General features: G+C 52.5%; 2 protein-coding genes across 3 annotated transcripts; both read left to right on the top strand.

Moving 5' to 3' along the window:
* The first annotated feature begins 10 nt into the window (after positions 1-10).
* RNF31 (ring finger protein 31) lies at positions 11-13471 on the top strand. Of its 2 annotated transcripts, none has more exons than XM_037503121.2 (22): positions 11-206; positions 285-431; positions 572-727; positions 930-989; positions 1100-1166; positions 1960-2137; positions 2610-2991; positions 3162-3452; positions 3673-3921; positions 4029-4214; positions 4320-4526; positions 7307-7480; positions 7564-7662; positions 7753-7842; positions 9738-9852; positions 9955-10073; positions 10341-10454; positions 10577-10634; positions 11258-11354; positions 11689-11857; positions 11970-12764; positions 13431-13471. In XM_037503121.2, the coding sequence occupies exons 1-21, from the start codon at positions 18-20 to the stop codon at positions 12021-12023; spliced, it is 3201 nt and encodes a 1066-aa protein (XP_037359018.1). In that variant the 5' UTR covers positions 11-17; the 3' UTR covers positions 12024-12764; positions 13431-13471. The 2 variants fall into 2 exon arrangements, with proteins under 2 accessions (XP_037359018.1, XP_037359019.1); XM_037503122.2 differs by having other exon boundaries at positions 3192-3452.
* Position 13472: 1 nt separating this feature from the next.
* IRF9 (interferon regulatory factor 9) lies at positions 13473-18074 on the top strand. The gene is made up of 8 exons (XM_054689376.1): positions 13473-13655; positions 13960-14143; positions 14339-14475; positions 14561-14687; positions 14781-14852; positions 15358-15765; positions 16839-16957; positions 17048-18074. Exons 1-8 carry the CDS (start codon positions 13476-13478, stop codon positions 17237-17239), a joined length of 1419 nt encoding a protein of 472 aa, XP_054545351.1. The 5' UTR covers positions 13473-13475; the 3' UTR covers positions 17240-18074.
* The last annotated feature ends 1471 nt before the right edge of the window (positions 18075-19545 follow it).

The following is a 19545-nucleotide window of genomic DNA, read 5'->3' on the forward strand; positions in this document are numbered from 1 at the left end:
CTGACTCGCGTCTCAGGATGCCCGGGGAGGAGGAGCGGGCGTTCCTGGCGGCCCGCGAGGAGCTGGCGAGCTCCCTGAGGAGGGACTCCGGGCGGACCTTTTCCCTGGAGCAGCTCCAGCCCCTGCTGGCCACCTCTCTGCCGCCAGCCGCCCGCTACCTGCAACTGGACGCCGCACGTCTGATCCGCTGCAACGTTCGCGGGGAGGTGAGGCCGAGCCCCGCGCGGGAGTGGGGACCCGAGCCCCGGGCGGGGTTCACAGCGCTCTGCTCTGATTGCTTCCAGCCCCGAAACTACCTCAACACCCTCTCTACGGCCCTGAACATCCTGGAGAAATACGGCCGCAACCTCCTCAGCCCCGAGAGGCCCCGCTACTGGCGCGGAGTCAAGTTTAATAATCCTGTCTTTCGAACTACGGTGGATGCTGTGCAGGTGACATCCCTGGGTCCCTTATGGGAGGAGACTAGGCCAGGGCTGGAGGTTGGCCAGAAAGGGCCTGAGGCTGTGCTGAAAGTAGGAAGGGATCCAGTCCTGTTGGGGAGGGATGGTGGTGAACTGTGAATGTGTGGCAGGGGGGCCGGGATGTTCTGCGGTTGTATGGCTACACAGAGGAGCAGCCAGATGGGTTGAGCTTCCCTGAGGGCCAGGAGGAGCCAGATGAGTACCAAGTTGCTACAGTCACACTGGAAGTACTGCTGCTGAGGACAGAGCTTAGCTTACTGTTACAGGTGAGATGTCTCCAGTCCTGAGGAGGTAAGCCCTGGACTCCAGAACTATTCTGGGACTCTCATGCTGCCCCATGGTGTATATAGTCCCCAGAGCAACCTGGGAAGTTCCCATATTGTTTTCTCCACCAATGTTGTGGGGCCCAGACTTTGGGAGAGGGTCTGGTTTAAGGGCTGGAGGTAGGAACTCATATCTTGTTTACAGAATAGTCACCCAAGACAGCAAGCACTGGAAGAGCTGCTGAAAGACAAGGCTGAAGAAGATGTAAGGAAGGCAGGAGTGGGATCCTGGGGCCTGGTGAACAAAGGGGATGGGTTGTAGACTCTGACCCCAAACCCTTATCATGTTCTGCCTTTATTCTTCATGTGCTACAGGTCTCAGAGTTTGCCCTACTACTGAGAGAGATTGCACCTGGCTCCCTCACTACACCCTCTGCCCCAGGTATTATTGAGCCCATATTGGGGGGGGGAACTTTGTTAGTAGATCATATTGTTGGAAATTAGGGGCCTTCCTCTGTCTTCTTAGTTAAGTCCCTTTTTTTTTTAAAGATGTATCCATTTATTTAGATGGGGTACAGGCCAGAGATGTGGCGGGGGGCGGGGGGGGAGCATGCAGTGAGAGGATTCACCAGAGACAGAGCAGGGAACAGAACAGGCAGATTGACTGAAATACACTGCTGAGGGGAGCAGCGGACTAGACAGGAGAGGTCTGCTGCGCCATGTGGGTTGCTCCCCAGTCAGCTGGGGATCGAACTCACGCAGCAAATACCATGGACAGCCTCATAGCACTGCACTCAACCCCCTGTGCCACCAGGGAAGCCCTAAAAATTGATTTATTTATGCATATAAGAACTGGAGTATAGACCAGAGGTGCGAGGGGTGAGAGGATTCACCAGAGACAGAATGGGGAACAGAACAGGCAGACTGACTGAAATACACTGCTGAGGGGAGCAGCGGGCGAGACTGGAGAGGTCTGCTATGCCATGTGGGTCACTTCCCTGGCCAGGGATCTTTTGCCTTGCCACAATGAGTACCTATAGCTTCATAGTGCTGTGACGTAACCCCTTGCGCCACCAGGGAGGCCCCAGATCCCTTTCTTTTTAAAAAGAGATTAAAATTCTTCCTTGGGTCCAGATACATTGAAATATAGTCTGTGATTTGTCCTCCTCCACAGCAGATTCAAATGTAACTGGTCTTTTTCAGAAAGATATTCTGTCCTTTCTCTTGTTCTTCAGGCTCTACTCCTGTTCCCTGCTTCCTCTGTGGTTCTGCCCCTGGCACACTGCACTGTTCAGCCTGTAAGCAGACCTTGTGCTCAGCTTGTGATCGCCTGTTTCATGGGCATCCATCTCGTGCCCATCACCTCCGCCAGACCCTGCCTGAAACCCCCCAGGCCACCCACCTGATCCCCAGGTGAGAGGCCTTCTCTCTTGGGTGCATGTGAAATTGAGAAAACTTACAATTACTTGTATGTAGGATGTACCAGGTTCTATGCTAAAGACTGTTTCATAGAGAACGAGCTGGTAGTTACTACTCTCCATGACATCAGAGGCATATATATCATGCAAGTAGTAGTCACAGCAAAATAATTATGATGTGCAAATAGGTGTTAAGAGGATGCTCCTTAGGCTAAAGGATCAGCTCAATCAGTTGGCAGTGTTGTAAGCACTGAAAATAGGCCAGGCCCTGTGTTGGGGATATCTACCTGGAGAATAGGAATGTTACTCCGTCATTTAAACACTGAACAGGCTATGGGTATGGAAGTGTTCCATACAGGGAGAACATATGGGCAAATGAGGGATGGCCAGGGGTAAGGGACCAAGACATCAGCCCATACACCTCAAACCCCCCCACCAAGAAGACCATGTCTGTTTTTCCATTACAGCTTACCTGCCTCAGCTCCATCACAGCCTCAGTCAACCTCCCAGCTGGCCCTGGGAGACAGCTCTCTTTCTCCCCCTGATCCTGCAAGTGCCCGTCTGCCCTGGCACTGTGCTGCCTGTCCCACGATAAATGAACCTTCTGCAGTGCTCTGTGTGACCTGTGATCGGCCCCGAGGCTGTAAGGGGTTGGGGACTGAGGGTCCCCAAGGAGCTGGGGGTCTAGAACCTGAGCTTGCACGGGGTCGCTGGGCCTGCCAGAGCTGCACCTTTGAGAATGAGGCGGCAGCTGTGCTGTGTGCCATATGTGAACGACCTCGCCTGGCGCAGCCTCCTAGCTTAGTGGGAGATTCTCGGGATGCTGACATTTGCCTGCAGCCCCTTCAGGTAACCTGTTCTTGCGCTTGCAACTCTATCTGAAGCTGTTACCACAAGCCATTCTCTACTTCCTCTTCCCTGATTTCCTTCAGTTTCCCCATGTCTTTCCCCCAGCTCCCTGTATTCCCATCTTGAGCCTCAGCCAGCTTTCAATGGGATAATTCTTTCTGCCTTCTCAGCAGGGGGATACTTTGCTCTCCTTTGCCCAGACTCAAATCTGGTACTGTATTCACTGTACCTTCTGCAACTCGGGCCCAGGCTGGGTGTGTGCTATGTGCAACCGGACCAGCAGCCCCAACCCAGTACAGCACACCTCCCGGCCCCATGCCAGATCTTTGGAAGAAGGACTCCACGAGCCAGGGCCCCCACGACGCTTCAGTGCCCCCCTGCCCAGTTCCTGTGGGAACCCTGAGAAACAGCGTCAAGACAAGATGAGGGAGGAAGGTCTTCAGCTAGTGGTAAAGATCCGGGTAAGGATTTGGGCCTAAGATAAGGTGGGCTGAACTGGTGGGAGAAGGAGAGGCTGTAGTGGATGACTACAGCTTCTTATAGAACGTGTCATTATTAACAGCACTGCTCACATGACCCCTATATCTGAGCCTGACCAATGTCAGCATTTTGGCTCAGAGTAAGTGTGGGTGGAGAGCGTCCTTCCTCACAGACTCTTGTCTGGGTGGGTCTGTGTCTTAGGAAGGGGAAGCTGCAGGTGCCTGCCCAGAGGAGGTCTTCTCAGCGCTGCAGTACTCAGGGACCGAGGTGCCCTTGCAGTGGTTGCGCTCAGAGCTGCCCTGTGTGCTGGAGATGGTGGCTGAGCTGGCTGGGCAGAAGGACCCGGGCCTGGGTGTCTTTTCCTGTCAGGAGGCCCGCAAAGCCTGGCTGGACCGTCATGGCAACCTTGATGAAGCTGTGGAAGAATGTGTGAGGGCCCGGCGGAGGAAGGTATCAGAGGCAGTGCTGGAGGTGGGACAAGGTTGTGGATCTCAGGGCCTCTCACATTCTGCTTCCTTCTTACCTCTTTACTCCTTCTCTCCACCCCCCACACACAGGTGCAGGAGCTGTGGTCCTTGGGCTTTGGGCCCGAGGAGGGATCTCTTCAGGCATTGTTCCAACACGGAGGGGATGTGGCCCGGGCCCTGACTGAGCTGCAGCGCCAGCGCCTGGAGCCCTTCCACCAACGCCTCTGGGACAGTGGCCCTGAGCCCACCCCTTCCTGGGACAGTCCAGATAAACAGGTGCTGAGAGGGGCGAAGGGCCCATTATTGGGATCAGGGGATGTCTGAGGGATAGTATTCCTAGCCTGACGGTCACTTCTTCCCTCTACCTGAATTACGTTGCAGAGCCTAGTGAGACGACTTTTGGCAGTCTATGCCCTCCCCAGCTGGGGCCGGGCAGAGCTGGCTCTGTCGCTACTGCAGGAGACACCCAGGAACTATGAGTTGGGGGACGTGGTGGAAGCTGTGAGACATAGCCAGGACCGGGCCTTCCTGCGCCGCTTGCTTGCCCAGGAGTGTGCAGTGTGTGGCTGGGCCCTGCCCCGGAACCGGGTAAGCCCCTACCCACTGAACCTGGCCTTAGAATTCCTCTCTTTCTTTTGGACCAACCTCCCCCACACAATACTCCCTTCCATCCCAGCCCCTGCCTCTGGTCCTATCTTTCGCTTAGTAGTTGCTATGTCTCCCTGAAGGCTTCTGGAAAGGAGACATGAGGAGTGGGCCACCCCTCTGCTTTTTTTAATATTCTATGATGGAAAGCTTTAAACATACAGTAGTAGAGAAAACTGTATAACAAGTCCCTTCCTCCACTCACCCGCCTCCCACTAAGCTTCAGCAATATCCATGGCCAATCCTTTTTCCCAGCAGGCACAGAGGATTATTTTGAAGCAAATCTCAGGCATCATATTGTTTGTAAATATTTCAGATTGTATCCCTAAAAGATAATATAGCCAAAAATGCCATTGTCTCACACACACACACCCCAAAAAAAAAAAAAAAAAAAAAACCTGACAAATCCTTTAACATCAAATATCCAATTGGTAGCAACAGGCCCCTCTTATCTTCTGAGCCCTAGCACTGTCAGGAGTGGCAGATCTTTAGCCAAATATAGTCCAAATACAGTTTATTTATGCTGAGTATTTTTTGTTTGTGGTTTTGTTTTGACTTTCTAAAAATAATGGATTCACAGGAATTTGTACAAGTTGTATTGTCCTGCGTGCTCTTTCCCACCTTCCCCCAATGTTGACGTCTTAGACAATACAGCCCACTGTCAAGACCAAGAAATGGACATCGGTACAGTGGTAGCCAGACTGCAGATCTTGTTCATTTTCACATGTGTCTCTGGTTCTCTGCAGTCCTATCCCATGTAGAGATTCATATAACCAGCCCAGTCAGGACTCCGCCACTGGCCCTCACACTCCCCCTTCATCTGCAACCTTCTCCTCCCAGCCTCTCACAACCACTTATTTGTCCTCCATCTCTGGAGGTTTGTCATCTCCAGGATGTTATCCATGTGTCTGTTTTTTCTTCCCCACAAAGGAAGCATTTATGGGAGATTTAGCATGAAATCAAACAAATGAAGTGTATAAACACAAACAACATCAAATCATAACACAGCAAAGGACAAAGTAAAAACAAAATGACCTGGCAACTGTATAGTGGGGCACAGCTGTGTCTTGCATCCTAGCAAGTCTTCTACAAAATAATCACCTGAGAGCAACAGAAAATCAGTCTTTTGTGTCATCCTGGGAGATGGACTACATTAGCATCTCCTCTTGTCTATGTCAGAGGCCTCCTTTAGTGTGGCTGGTGATTGTGGCAGTGATCACCACCCCTTCGAGATGCCTTGTCATTAAGTGCTCTGTTGGCCTCTCTACCCCACGTTTCCTGTCCACATCTATAGTCCCGACAGTTACACCTAATAAAGTTATATCCCCATGGCCTCTATAGTTTTGACCACTACCAAGGGTCCTATTGTAATTTCCATATCCTTGATCATAATAGTTATTATATCTTTGGTCCCAGTTTTGGCCCTGACCTTGGCCACCACCCCGAGTACCATCTGGTTCACTAATGGCAGCACCCCTTCCTCCTTTTGGTTGTTGACATTGCTGCCTACATTCCTCTTTAGGTGGTGCAACTTTGACTTCACTCTTCCCAGAACCGTTGTGAATATGTCTGCTATTTCTAGCAATTTCGTTACTAGTTCTTGGTCTATATATATGATAATACATTTGTACATTTGTACATTTTCATTTGTACATTTGTACATTTCATGGGACGTTCATCTCCAAAGTCCCCAAAATACTTTTTAATTTGTTCTTTGGAAGTACTCAGGCTCAATTCACCCACAAAAAAACTCTTGGAGAGGGGTCCATTCCCTTTTAAAGTTTGAAAGGCCCTTTTGGGGTCTATCAATGTGCCATCCAGTTTGTGTTTTTTCAGTGCCAAGACCTTCTCTACACTAGCAGCATCTTTGAAAAGTGCAAATTCAAACCCTCTTAGTCTTCCAGTGACTTGATATGTTTTAATTGTGCACCCTACACTTCCCCCATTCGAGGCAAGTACCCAGCTTGCTTGTGTCCCAGCTCAAGCTATCCAATAAACATTTTACTGTCTTCCTGCTAATTCTTTTTTTTTTTTTAAGATTTATTTATTTATGCATACAAGAGCTGGGGTACAGGCCAGCGATGCGGGGGGTGAGAGGATCACCAGAGACAGAGTGGGGAACAGAATAGGCAGACTGGCTGAAATACACTGCTGAGGGGAGCAGTGGGCGAGACAGGAGAGGTCTGCTTCGCCATGTGGGTTGCTCCCTGGCTGGCTGGGGATCAAACTCATGGTGCAGAGGCTGCAGATTGCTTCATAGTGCAGTGCTTAACCCCTTGCGCCACCAGGGAGGCCCTTCCTGCTAATTCTTGCATGCATTGATCTTCGATCCATCTGTGAAACACTCCGCGTTACTGTACTCATCCACATTTCCATTAGGCAGAGTTGTTGGGGGGCGAGGTGGGGGGGAGAGGGAGGGCCGATGCCTGAGTTGCTGTATGAGCTAGATTTTAAATGGCAGCGGGAGAGTTGTGTGTTTTCTTTTTAATTAAATGTGAACACCTTCCCAGACCTCAGGTCTCACCATTGCATTATCTGTTTTCTTCTACTTGACTTTCTTCAGACATTTAGGTTGCCTGCCTGGGCACTTGTTGGCATATGAGGTTGCTACCCAGTGGCCCAGTGATTAATTAGACCCTTGTTTCTTGGTAGACACCTGACCTCTGCCTTTCCTAGGCTGGCAAATATGGCCTCTGACCCCTCCTCTCCTCTTCACTTTCTAGATGCAGGCCCTGACTTCTTGTGAGTGTACCATCTGCCCTGACTGCTTCCGCCAGCACTTTACCATTGCCTTGAAGGAGAAGCACATCACAGACATGGTGTGCCCTGCCTGTGGCCGCCCTGACCTCACTGATGAAACGCAGCTACTCAGCTACTTCTCCACCCTTGACATCCAGGTACCGCAGTCACTAGGCCTCAAGGTGCCCTCAGCTTCAGTCAGGAAGCCCAGCCACCCACCACTTCCGCATCTTGTCCGCAGCTTCGAGACATTCTGGAGCCAGATGCCTATGCGCTGTTCCACAAGAAGTTGACTGAGGGCGTGCTCATGCGGGACCCCAAGTTCTTGTGGTGTGCCCAGGTCAGTGACCTGCCCAGAGGAGCTGGCGTGGGAGTGGGACAGGGTGGTGCAGGTCAGGTCTCTGACAACTTTATGCTCTTGCGCCCACAGTGCTCCTTTGGCTTCATATATGAGCGCGAGCAGCTGGAGGCGACATGTCCCCAATGTCACCAGACCTTCTGTGTGCGCTGTAAGCGCCAGGTGAGGCACATCTATCAGACATGCATGCTGAGCTCCTGGCAGGTACTGTGTTAGCTTCAGAGGGTGCTGGAGAACAGTAGATGTGAGCTCTGGGCTCGAAGCCCTATCAGACTAGTCAGGGAGACCAGCATAGGAAGGAAGGAAGGATGGAGAGTGGAAGAGTGAAAATAAAGGTGAAGGGGGATGGAAGGAGAGAGGACATAATAGGCATAAGTTCTATGAAAGAAACGAATCGGAATCCAAGATTAGGAAAATCGGAATGGCCCAATTTAGGATAGTGAGGTCAGACAAATAGTCCCTAAAATGGTTAAATTTAAGCTTAGACCTGCAAGTTGAGAAGCCGTATATATAGAATATTTGGAACAGGGTCCTCCTTTGTGGTGCAAGGGGTTAAGTACAGCACTGTGAATCTGTCCACAGCTACTGCAGCACGATTTTGATCCCTGGCCAGGGAGCTGACCCACACGGCACAGCAGACCTCTCCTGTCTCTCCCGCTGCTCCCCTCAGCAGTGTATTTCAGTCAGTCTGCCTGTTCTGTTCCCTTCTCTCTCTGGTGGATTCTCTCACCCCTTGCACCTCTGGCCTGTACCCCAGCTCTTGTATGCATAAATAAATATTTTTTTTTAAAGGGAGGCCCAATAAATAAATCTTTTTTTTCTTTTTTTTTTTTAATTTATTTATACAAGCACTGGGTACAGTCAGAAGCGCGGGAGGGTGAGAAAATTCACCAGAGGCAGAGCGGAGAGCAAAGCAGACAGACTGACGAAGTACACTGCTGAGGGGAGCAGCGGGTGTGGCAGGAGAGGTCTGCGCACCATGTGGGACCCTCGCCCTGCAGCTGGGGATCGAACCAGCGTTGAGGAGGCTGCAGGCAGCTTCGCAACCCAGCGTTCAACCCAGCGTTCAACCGCTGCGCCACCGGGGAGGCCCATAAATAAATCTTTAAAAAAAAAAAAAGAGTATTCGGAACAGAAGGAACAACAGGCAGGAAGGCCAAAGTCAGAGAGAAGCACTGTGTGGCTATGGCCTAGGTAGGAGCAAGGGGTGAGGGCAGGCAGCCAGTGCAGGCGAGGCCTTGAGGCCAGGTGAGGAAGGCGTTCGCTTTTCATTCTAAGACTAAGCTAGTCTTAGACACCAAAAACTTGCATCAGTACTATGAGACACAATAAAAAGATGAATCGCTGAGAACTTCTCACCAAATGTCAAAACTAAAACACACCACCATTGAAAGTGTCTGACTTACACTTTTTTTTTTTAATTTAAAGATTTATTTATTTATGCATATAAGAACTGGGGTACAGGCCAGAGGTGTGTGTGGGGGGTGGGGGTGTGAGAGGATTCACCAGAGACAGAGCAGGGAACAGAACAGACCGACCGACTGAAATACATGCTGAGGGGAGCAGCAGGCAAGGCAGGAGAGGTCTGCTGTGCCATGTGGTTTTACCTCCCTGGCCAGGGATCGAACTGGTGCTACAGTGGCTGTGGATAACTTCATAGTGCTGCATCTTAACCCTTTGCCCCACCAGGGAGGCCCTGATTTACACTTTTCAAGGCACTTCACCTGTAAGGTAGAGAATGGACCAGAGGGGATCAGGACTGGAGGTGGAGAAACTAGTAGCCCAAAAAGTAGATAAGGCAAGACCTGACCTGGCCTGGAGTAAGATGGTCACAATAGGGATGAGAAAAGGAGGTCACACTGAGATGGGCTTGGTTGGGGGAATCATGGGGTGGTATGAGGAAATGAAAGAATCAAGCCTGGCCCCTCATTTTGGGACTTGAACCAGTGGTGTCTGACAGTGACATAAGCCAGGGACCACTGGACATATGTGGAGGGCCCAGCAAGAAGGGGCCTGGATGAGCTTACATGTGAAGCCAGCTTGCTTCCTTCTGGCAGTGGGAGGAACAGCACCGAGGCCGCAGCTGCGAGGATTTCCAGGACTGGAAGCGCAACAATGACCCAGAATACCAGGCCCAGGGCTTGGCAATGTATCTTCAGGAAAATGGCATTGGTGAGGCTGCCCCAACAGGCCTGTAGTCTCTCATTGCCAGGCGCTCTCTTGAGGGCCTTGAGAGCAGGGGCCATCCCAGACTTGACCTGCTGTCCCTTGCAGACTGCCCCAAGTGCAAGTTCTCATACGCACTGGCCCGAGGAGGCTGCATGCACTTTCACTGCACCCAGTGCCGCCACCAGTTCTGCAGTGGCTGCTACAATGCCTTTTTCGCCAAGAATGTGAGCCCAGAGAATGCCCAGGGATGAAAATGGAGGGAAGGCTCCAATGGGTGTGAGGGGCAGAAGCCAGTGAGGAGTGGCCCAGGGGAAGGGATGAGGAGACTGTGGGTATACAGCACACCTCTGTCCCCTCTGCCCCTTTGCTTGCTCCAGACCCTCCAATGTCTCCATCTCCCCCTGCCCCAAAACCCCTCATACCAGGGTGCCTGAACGGCCAGGTTCCCAGTAGTCTCCAACTTCCCCTCTCCCATCTGGTTTTTCTGCCAGAAATGCCCAGACCCTAACTGCAGGGTGAAGAAGTCCCTGCACGGCCACCACCCCCGAGACTGCCTCTTCTACCTTCGGGACTGGACTGCTGTCCGGCTCCAGAAGCTGCTACAGGTCAGGGGTGGCCAGCCTGGCTGGGTTTGTGGGTTCCCCAGGAGAGGAGGGCCCAGAGTGGTGCTTGGAAATTCTGTGGACTGGCATCAAAACCTAACGCCCACCTGTCTGCTCCTTCTCAGGACAATAATGTCATGTTTAACACAGAGCCCCCAGCAGGGGCACGGACGGTTCCTGGAGGTGAGTGTTAGGACAGACCTTCAGCCTCTGGGGTCCTTTGTTTCTTCCTCTGTAAAGTGGGGGCCCCATTCATCTTGCAGCCAAGCTGTTTTACCTAAAGCCACATTAAAGCGCCTGGTATCTCCATACTAATTTCCTTCTCCCAATTCCAAATAATAATGTTTATCAGTTAACTTGAATATTTAATAAGACCTGCTAGTTGCACTGTGTCCGGTTGCATGAGTGCCACAGAAAGATGTCACACATGGTTCTTTTTTTTTTTTTTTTTTCACATAGGTTCATCTTCCCCCCTTCCTGCGCTCTATAGAGAAAAACCTTAACAGTATAATTTAACTATGTAAGATCTCAGTCACAATCAGAAGAGCTATCTCAAGGGAGTGTCTCAAGGCAGTGAGTCTAGACTCAGAGTCAGTTTGGGGCAGCCAGATCTCTGTTCCTCAGTTGGCCTGCTGTGGTGGCAGATCTAAGTACCCCACTACCACCCATCACCACCACTATTAGACCAGGGCTCCTGTCCTCATGCTTTGCCTGGAAGCTGCTGCCCATGCCTCTGTCATTCTCGGTTCTGGAGCTTTGTGGTCTGTGGCTTCCTTCCAACCAAGAGTCCCTTTCCCTTACCTTAGGTGGCTGTCGAGTGATGGAGCAAAAAGAGGTTTCCAACGTGCTCCGAGATGAAGCTTGTGGCAAGGAAACTCCAGCTGGCCATGCCGGCCTCTGCCAGTGAGTGCCAGACAGGGCAACCCCTGGTGTTGGGGTGGTAGGCATAGAAGCAGTAAGGATCTGCCCAGGAAGTAAAGTGGATCTCTGTAAGCAGTAGATTCTGCAAGGAAAGGGGAAGGAGGGGGCACTCTGGACAAGGGCATGGATAGATGGTGCACAGGTTGGCAGTGCCTACATGTACATATGAGTCTTTAACGAGACCTGCTAGTTATGCTGTCGAGGTGAGGGCTGTCATCTTGTTCGTCTGAGGATGCCAGTACCCAGCAAGGTGCTAGGTACACTTGCCTAATATCAGCCCAAAAAGAACAGATATTCAGTCCTCTCGCCTCTCCAGGGCACACTACAAAGAGTATCTTGTGAGCCTCATCAATGCCCACTCACTGGACCCAGCCACCCTGTACGAGGTGGAGGAGCTGGAGACAGCTGTGGAGCGCTACCTACACATACGCCCCCAGCCGCTGCCCGGGGAGGATGCCCCCAACTACCACACCCGCCTGTTACAGGTAAAAGCTCCACCCAGCCTCGCCTCTGACTCCACACTCTAGGAGTCCCTGGTCCAGCCTGTGTCTGAGGCTCCCGACATCCAGTGTCATCATTTTCTCTCTCCTTCTGCAGAAGCTGACGGAAGAGGTGCCCTTGGGACAGAGTATCCCCCGCAGGAGGAAGTAGCTGAGGGCAAGGGTCCCGTGGCTGGACTCCCTCAGGAACAGCTTCAGCACCAATAAAGAGGCATCTTCTTGCCCAGGCTTCTTGTTGGTCCTTCTTCCTGGCCCCACCATTTGGGGACATCAGGGAAAGGGTGGGGGGCAGTGAACAGAATTTTGCTGAAATTTTGCTGAAAGGGCGGCCGGCGGCCCACCCCCCACTCCGCAGCTCACCACCTGACCCTCCCGGATTCAGGGCCAGGAAGGAGTTGACGCCTTCCTCCTTCCTTGCCTTTCCTCCTTCCTTGCCTTTCCTCTTTCATCCACTTCAGCTGCTATTTGAGGACACCTGCTAGGAGCCAAGCAGACACTCTAGGGAAACAGAGGCACTGGCAGTCCAGCGCTATCCAGAAGCCTCGGGCCAGACTCCAGGACCTTGGTGCCTCCCTGCGGAAGCAGCACCTTCAGATGGCTCAAAGAAAGCAAGGGGTGTCCTAGGGAGGAAGGGAAAGGAGCCCCGCCAGGCCAGCGGGTGCGCTGCCCGCACTGACAGTGGGAGTCCGACAGGGAACTCCTCGGACGCTGCTTCCCTCTAGTGGCCACCAGCTGCCTGGCAACTCCGATCACGTGATTTCTGGGAAACGGACCTCCCGGGAGAACTGAAACTTAGGGTGGGGACTGTAGGCCGGGCAGAGAGCAGGAACTGCCTAGCCAGCCGCCGAGCTGAGGTCAGCTGAGCACTGGGACCACCTGCACTGCCGCTCAGGTAAGATGGACCACGGGCAGGTCAGCCTGGGTCCAGGGCTGGCTGGAAGGTCCAGTGGGTTTGGAGGTGTGGGTGGGGACCTCTCTGCTAGACAGGAACAGATAAAAGGCGGTGAGCCAGGCGCAGGAGGTTTAACCCGAGTGAGAGACTGACTATGGGCTGGTGTCTAACCTTTAGGCAAAGGAAGGGAAGACCTGCTGCTGGGTTCTTCGGAAAGCTCCTACTGCTCTTGTTTTCTTGCCTTCTGGCCCTGCCTACTCCTTCAGCTCCCTGCCCCACCTGCCCATGCAGGATGGGGGTCAAAGGACAAGTTGTAGGGTGGTGGGTAAAGATGGTCCATGGGCACCTCTGAAGCTTCTGCAAAAACTTGGGCAACTACAGAGGGCCTCACTAGGAATGGAACCCCAAGAGAAGTCTCTTTTCCTAACAGTAGATTCCTACAAAGTCTTTTCCTAACAGTAGATTCCTACAAAGACCCATGCCTAAGGTTTCTTCCTAGATGTCACAGCTGGGCAAGGTATAAAGAATGTATTTTTGGTAATTGTTCGTGACTGGCAGAGGGCAAACATTTTCAGATACGTCTAGAGAAGAAAGAGGGTGGGATCTCTGGAGGCCCTGGCCAGCGTCCAGCCCTGATGGCCAGGATCTCATGGATGTTCCTTCCAGAACTGTTGATGCTGCTGAAGCTTCCTGCTGCTCTTTTCCCCCAAGATGGCATCAGGCAGGGCACGCTGCACCCGAAAGCTCCGGAACTGGGTGGTGGAACAAGTGGAGAGCGGGCAGTTCCCAGGGGTATGCTGGGAAGATAAAGAAAAGACCATGTTCCGGATTCCCTGGAAGCATGCGGGGAAGCAGGACTTCCGGGAAGACCAGGATGCTGCCTTCTTCAAGGTGAAAGGGCCTGGAAACTGGCCTCTAAGTGGGGGGATGGAGTATACACTGGTGCTCAACTATCAAGGGGTTATGTTGACCTGGCTTTCAGATAAAGAGGAGGTGGAAGGGTAGAACCAGCTACCTAATTATCAGAGCCCAGTGCTAAATGAAAATTCAAAAATTATGAAGGATTTCAAGATGGCGAGGGCAGAATGTAAAGCTTGCACAAGCTCTTCAGGCCACATGTCTATGAGGCCAGCTTGATGGAGGGTCAGCTGGGGCCTGCAATACACTGCCTCTTCTTTACTTTCTCTGTTCCTAGGCTTGGGCAATGTATAAGGGAAAATACAAGAACGGGGACATGGAAGGCCCTGCGACCTGGAAGACTCGCCTGCGTTGTGCCCTCAACAAGAGTCCTGAATTTGAAGAGGTTCCTGAGAGGGGCCGAATGGATGGGCCTGAACCCTATAAGGTGTATCGGCTGCTGCCACAAGGAACCCTCCCTGGTGAGGATCCCCAACCCAGCAGACTGGGAGGAGGGACAGCGATAGGGTCCTGCCGGGGGTGCGGAGGCCCTCCTTCAGTCACAGTTCAGCCGGGCCCTGTCCTGGGGCAGCTGCACCCAATTCCCTTGTCTGTCCTTTCCCTTCATTACCTTTTCTTCCCACTTAGGACTCTGACCTTTCTCTCCCCTCAACAAGGTTCCACAGCTCAGCCAGAAATCCAGAAATCACCATCAAAGCGACACCAAAGTTCTGTGTCCTCTGAGAAGGAGTTTGAGGGCATCGTGAAAAAGTGCATACTCAGTCCCTCCCTGCCGCAGGACCCCCTCCAAAGGGTAAGAGCTGAGGAGGGACCTGAGTGGGCCAGAAGGCAGGACAGTCACTCGGGGAGAGGCAGGCCAACATGCACACTGTCTGCAGGAGGAGGTGGAGGCCGATGGGGGTGTGGGCTGCTCTGACTTTGGAAGTAGCAGCAGCAAGAGCAGCAGTAACAGCAAGAGCAGCAGTAACAGCAGCAGCAGCAGCAGCAGCCCTGAGCCTCAGAAAGGTACCACCTCCCTGCCTTCCGTGCCAGCCCTGTGCCACCCTGTGAGCCCTGCACTCCCAGTCTGAATGACCAGTGCCTCTGCCCGCCTTCCAGGTGCAGACACAATCCAAGCCTTTCTCCAAAGAGATGAAGCATGCCTGGAGCTTCTGCTTCTTCCAAAGTCAGGTACTTTTGTTTCTCAGCCAACCCTGCATCTGTCCCCACAGGTGGTCTTCCTGGGGCCATTATTGGCCCCAAAGTCAACATTATTGACTCTGTCAGGGCTTACCAATATTGACTCTGTCAGGGCCCACTAAAGAGAGGCTCGGGTTTCCAGACAGTATACCTGACCACACCCCAGACTCCAAGCAGCTTGCTTCTTGAAAATACCCTCCCAACACTATTTCCTAGAATCCTCTTTGAGACGTTGATTTCCGTGGGTTAAGCAAAGGTCCAGTCTCTGGGACATTCTTGTAAGCTGCAAGACTCAGGCAGTAAGCCTCCGGGGTTTCGGTGGGCATATGTGTATCAGCTGCTCTCCTGAGTGATGGAAAAGCCTAGCACCACTGTTCTAACCTCAGAAGCCTACCTGTCCTCCAGGCCCTCACTTGGTTTCCCTCTCCGGGCCTCACTTTCCTCATCAAAAAATAAGGACACTGGATTTGCACGGAGCTCTTCTTCCTTTCCCCAGAATCTCAAGCTGAGCAAGAGGACTGCTTGCAAGAGACGGTGCTGTGGGACCCTTCTGTGTCCATCGACTACTCACTGCTGCTCACCTTCTTCTACAATGGGCGTAAGGCAGGGGAGGCCCAGGTGCAGAGCCTGGACTGCCGCCTGGTGGCTGAGCTCTTAGATAACCAGTGTGGCATAGAGCAGGTGCTGTTTCCCAAGCCAGGCCCAAAAGAGGCTGCCCAGCGCCTGCTGAACCAGGTCGAGAGAGGTGTCCTGGTGGCCAGCAACTCCCAAGGCCTCTATGTAATGCGCCTTTGCCCAATCCCCATCTCCTGGAATGCGCCCCAGGCCCCATCAGGCCCAGGCCCACATCTGCTCCCCAGCAAGGAGTGTGTCAAGCTCTTCACAACCGCCTGTTTCCTCAGAGGTAAGGCTGCTCTAGCAGAGCACCTGGCTCCCTAGCCACCTTTTTTTAAAAAAAAAAAAAAAGATTTATTTATGCATACAAAAACTGGGGTACAGACCAGAAATTTTTTCAGTGGGGAGAGGATTCACTGAGACAGAATGGGGAACAGAACAGGCAGACTGACTGAAATACACTGCTGAGGGGACCAGCGGGTGAGTCAGGAGAGGTCTGCTGCGCCATGTGGTTTGCTCCCTGGCCGGGGATCGAATTCATATTGTGGTGGCTGCTGATAGCTTCCTAGTGCTGAGACTTAACCCCTTGCACCACCAGGGAGGCCCCGCTAGTCACCTCTTACGCCCAACTTGGGAGGTCCTAGGCACCACCCACTGCTGCCTCAGGCAAATGCTCCACATAGCCAGGCTCAGCAGCCCTCCTTTCCTGCCGTGGCTGTGGAAGATGGGGCCAAGGGAGGGCGTAATGAGAGTGTTGCATCTCAGGGCACACATCTCATTGACGCACACAACAATGGGGGGGAGCCCACCTACGCAGGTGCATACAACCACACGCATTTGGGAGAGTCGGCGCATGCCCCCCACCTTGCCCCCCACCCGCTGCAGGCATCCCCTAAGGTTGCCCCTCTCTCCCATCCATGCTGGAATTCTTCCTGCCTCCATTCAGTTCCAAATCTTATTTTAGATTTAGACACACAGAGCGTGGGTGTTCCCAGGGCTGTGGGTGCCCCAGCAGAAGGAAGGTGGAAGCAGCAGGCAAAAAGAGGTAGCAGTCAGGGCCACTGCCTGGGGGGAGCTGACGCCCACAGAGCCTGCAGAGCTGATGGTAATTGGCTGCCTCTAGGCACTTGGTGCTCAAGGAAGGAGCCGGTTTTCTCATTTGTGCTTGGCTGAGCAGCAAGTGGGATCTTAGCCGGTTCCCTGACCCAAAGCGACAGGTCGAGACCCTGCAGCTCCTGCCCTGGCCTTGGCCTCCAAGCAGCCCCCTTCCATCATTCTCTCTCCATTATGGCTCCTCCCTATTCCCTGCCTGCCTGTGATCCTCTCTTCTCCTTCTTCCCACACTTTACCCTTCTCTTCTAGACTTCGAGAGGTTCTCCCAGGGCCGGGGTCCACCACCCAAATTCCAGGTGACACTGAACTTTTGGGAGGAGAGCCCTGGCCCCAGCCATACCCATGATAACTGTCTGGTCACAGTGCAGGTGAGTCGGGCAGGGGACGGCCGGGGGTATTGCCAGAAGGGGCTTCCTCCTGTGCTCATGATACCTTCCTCCCCACCTCTTCTGGTGCAGATGGAGCAGGCCTTTGCCCGACACTGGCTGAAGGAGACTAAGGAGGAGCAGGCAGCCACACTATCCTTGGTGCAGAGCTTGGAGGACCCCCCTTCCTCCTCTGCTCTCTTCTCCCTAGCTCCTTTGAGTGAGACTGTTTATACTCCCTGTTCACCTGCCCGCCTCGGTGACAGTTCTCAGTGTTTTCTATAATCGTTACGTCCCTGAACTCCTCATGTACCCTGGCTGGTGGGAAACTCAAGGTTGACTTTTACCCTTATAAAAAAAAAATATTGAAATATGCCCTCTTTCATCTCTGAGGACCTGGGAAAGTCGAGATGGTATGAACTCAGGGGACTGTTTCCTCTTATCCCAAGTCTGAAGGCAAGCACTTTATATTCGTCTTTCACTAAGACTTAAAGTAAATTTTATTGAAAGTGAAACTGTTATCTGTCTTTTGGGAGAAGAAGGGATCGCAGGATGATGAGAAGATACACACTTGAGAGCAGGGCATTTGGCATCTCTCCCTGTGGACATCTCTGGGCCTCAACTTCCCCCTCCCCACAGGATGTGGCCAGGAAGCTGTCTGGGCTCAGGGGGTTCTGACCCTGACTCTACCCTGTAGGTACCAGCTTTAGGGAGAAGGTTGGTGTTTGCAGCCAAGAGGGGTGCTGAGCCTGTAACCAGCGTCACAGGGAAAACCTGGGTGCACATTTCTATGCTAGAGCCCTCTAATTTGGCCTTTACAACAGGCCTAGGGCTGGACACGGGACTGGAGTCTAAAAGGAGAGCTTGAACTTGGCCTGAAACTATGGAGCAGAGACCCTGGGGCCTGGAGGTGGAGTGGAAATTAGGGAATTGTCTAGACATGCTGTGCCGGGGGCAGATGGGATCTGGTGCCTCTTTTTTTATTTTTTTAAAGATTTATTTATTTATGCATACAAGAGCTGGGGTACAGGCCAGAGATGCGGGGGGGTGAGAGGATTCACCAGAGACAGAGTGGGGAATAGAACAGGCTGACTGACTGAAATACACTGCTGAGGGGAGCAGTGGGCGAGATGGGAGAGGTATACCTTGCCATGTGGGTTGCTCCCTGTCTGACCAGGGATCGAACTTGTGCTGCAGTGGCTGCGGATTGCTTCATAGTGCGGTGCTTAACCCCTTACGCCACCAGGGAGGCCCCTCTGGTGCCTCTTTTCCCAGCACTCATCTGAAGGTTACTCACAAGGGTACTCCAAGCTAGTTCCCTCGCTCCATCTGAAACCCACAAAGGATAATCTGGCATAGACCGTCACGTCACCAACACTCTTCACTGAGATATGAGGGCTCCAAGTCAGCTGGCACGCCTCTCTTCTCTGTTTCTTTTACCACCAAACTAGAAGTTCTTCCTTCACCAGGCCACTTGGCACCTCACCTCTGTATAATCACTTCTTCCAGACTATTTAGATCAGACTCTGCTTCTCTGACTGCCACAGCCTCTAGCCTTCAGCTTCCCTCTTCCTGCACAAGACCCCAGGTTGGAAAAATGGACTCCCCAGACCAGATTCCTTCCCACCATGTCAGGCCATCAGAGGCTTACCTCCACGACCAATCCCAGATGCCTAGAACCTTAAGGATCTTGCCATCTCATTGACAAACTTTAGTACAGCTTTTGAAGCTTTCTGTCTCCTTGGAACTTCCTTTTCTTTAGTCTGGCCCATCATCCTCCTGAGAAGACAAGAGCCCAAACAGGCATCTGCCGTGAAGAAGCCAGGTACTGAGTGCACAGGGCACAAGCGCTATTGTGCCCTTGATCTGCTGAAGTCCCTCCTACCTACCGGCTCTCCCCTCTGACTTCCATTTTCCCTCACACCCAACATGCAGTCTGTCAGCAAGTTCCCTCATGATTCCTTCAGAATCTACCCAGGATTGACCTCTTCTCTTGCCTTCCCCCGCTGTTGCTTTTCACCTCTCCTTCCTGCTTCCTTCCACATCTTCGTTTCTGTTCCTACTCTTGTTCCCCATCAGTCGGTGCGCCACATGGTAGAGATCTTTCTGACAAACGTCACTCTGCTCAAAATTCTCCCCTGGCTCTCAGTTCATCCAGGGAAAAAGACCCCAGGTCCTTACAATGGCTTCCAGAGTCCTTGTGATGTGGCCTCAACCTCACCCTTTGCTGATTCTTTTGTCTAAAAATACTCTCCCCAGGCCTTTCTGGTGGCGCAACCTATGAAGCTATCTGCAGCCACTGTAGCACGAGTTCAATCCCCAGCCAGGGAGCAACCCACATGGCGCAGCAGACCTCTCCTGACTCGCCCACTGCTCCCCTCAGCAGTGGATTTCAGTCAATCTGCCTGTTCTGTTCCCCACTCTGTCTCTGGTGAATCCTCTCAACCCCCACACCTCAGGCCTGTACCCCAGTTCTTGTATGCATAAATAAATCAATCTTAAAAAAAAAAATACTCTTCCTTCAGGGGGGCTCACGACTTCTAGCTCTTTCCCAGAGGGCTTCCCTGAGGGCCGATTTCAGCAGCAGCCTG

Source organism: Talpa occidentalis, unplaced genomic scaffold (assembly GCF_014898055.3).
Source record: "Talpa occidentalis isolate TD23 unplaced genomic scaffold, MPIMG_talOcc4v2.1 talOcc4.11, whole genome shotgun sequence".
Classification (NCBI taxonomy): Eukaryota; Metazoa; Chordata; class Mammalia; order Eulipotyphla; family Talpidae; genus Talpa; species Talpa occidentalis.

Coding starts and splice junctions, on each gene's coding strand:
- RNF31 (XM_037503121.2), top strand. CDS start 18: ATGCCCGGGGAGGAGGAGCGGGCGTTCCTGGCGGCCCGCGAGGAGCTG. Junction 2,138..2,609: donor GCCACCCACCTGATCCCCAG/GTGAGAGGCCTT, acceptor TTTCCATTACAG/CTTACCTGCCTCAGCTCCAT. Junction 3,453..3,672: donor AGCTAGTGGTAAAGATCCGG/GTAAGGATTTGG, acceptor TCTGTGTCTTAG/GAAGGGGAAGCTGCAGGTGC.
- IRF9 (XM_054689376.1), top strand. CDS start 13,476: ATGGCATCAGGCAGGGCACGCTGCACCCGAAAGCTCCGGAACTGGGTG. Junction 13,656..13,959: donor AGGATGCTGCCTTCTTCAAG/GTGAAAGGGCCT, acceptor CTCTGTTCCTAG/GCTTGGGCAATGTATAAGGG. Junction 15,766..16,838: donor AACCGCCTGTTTCCTCAGAG/GTAAGGCTGCTC, acceptor CTTCTCTTCTAG/ACTTCGAGAGGTTCTCCCAG.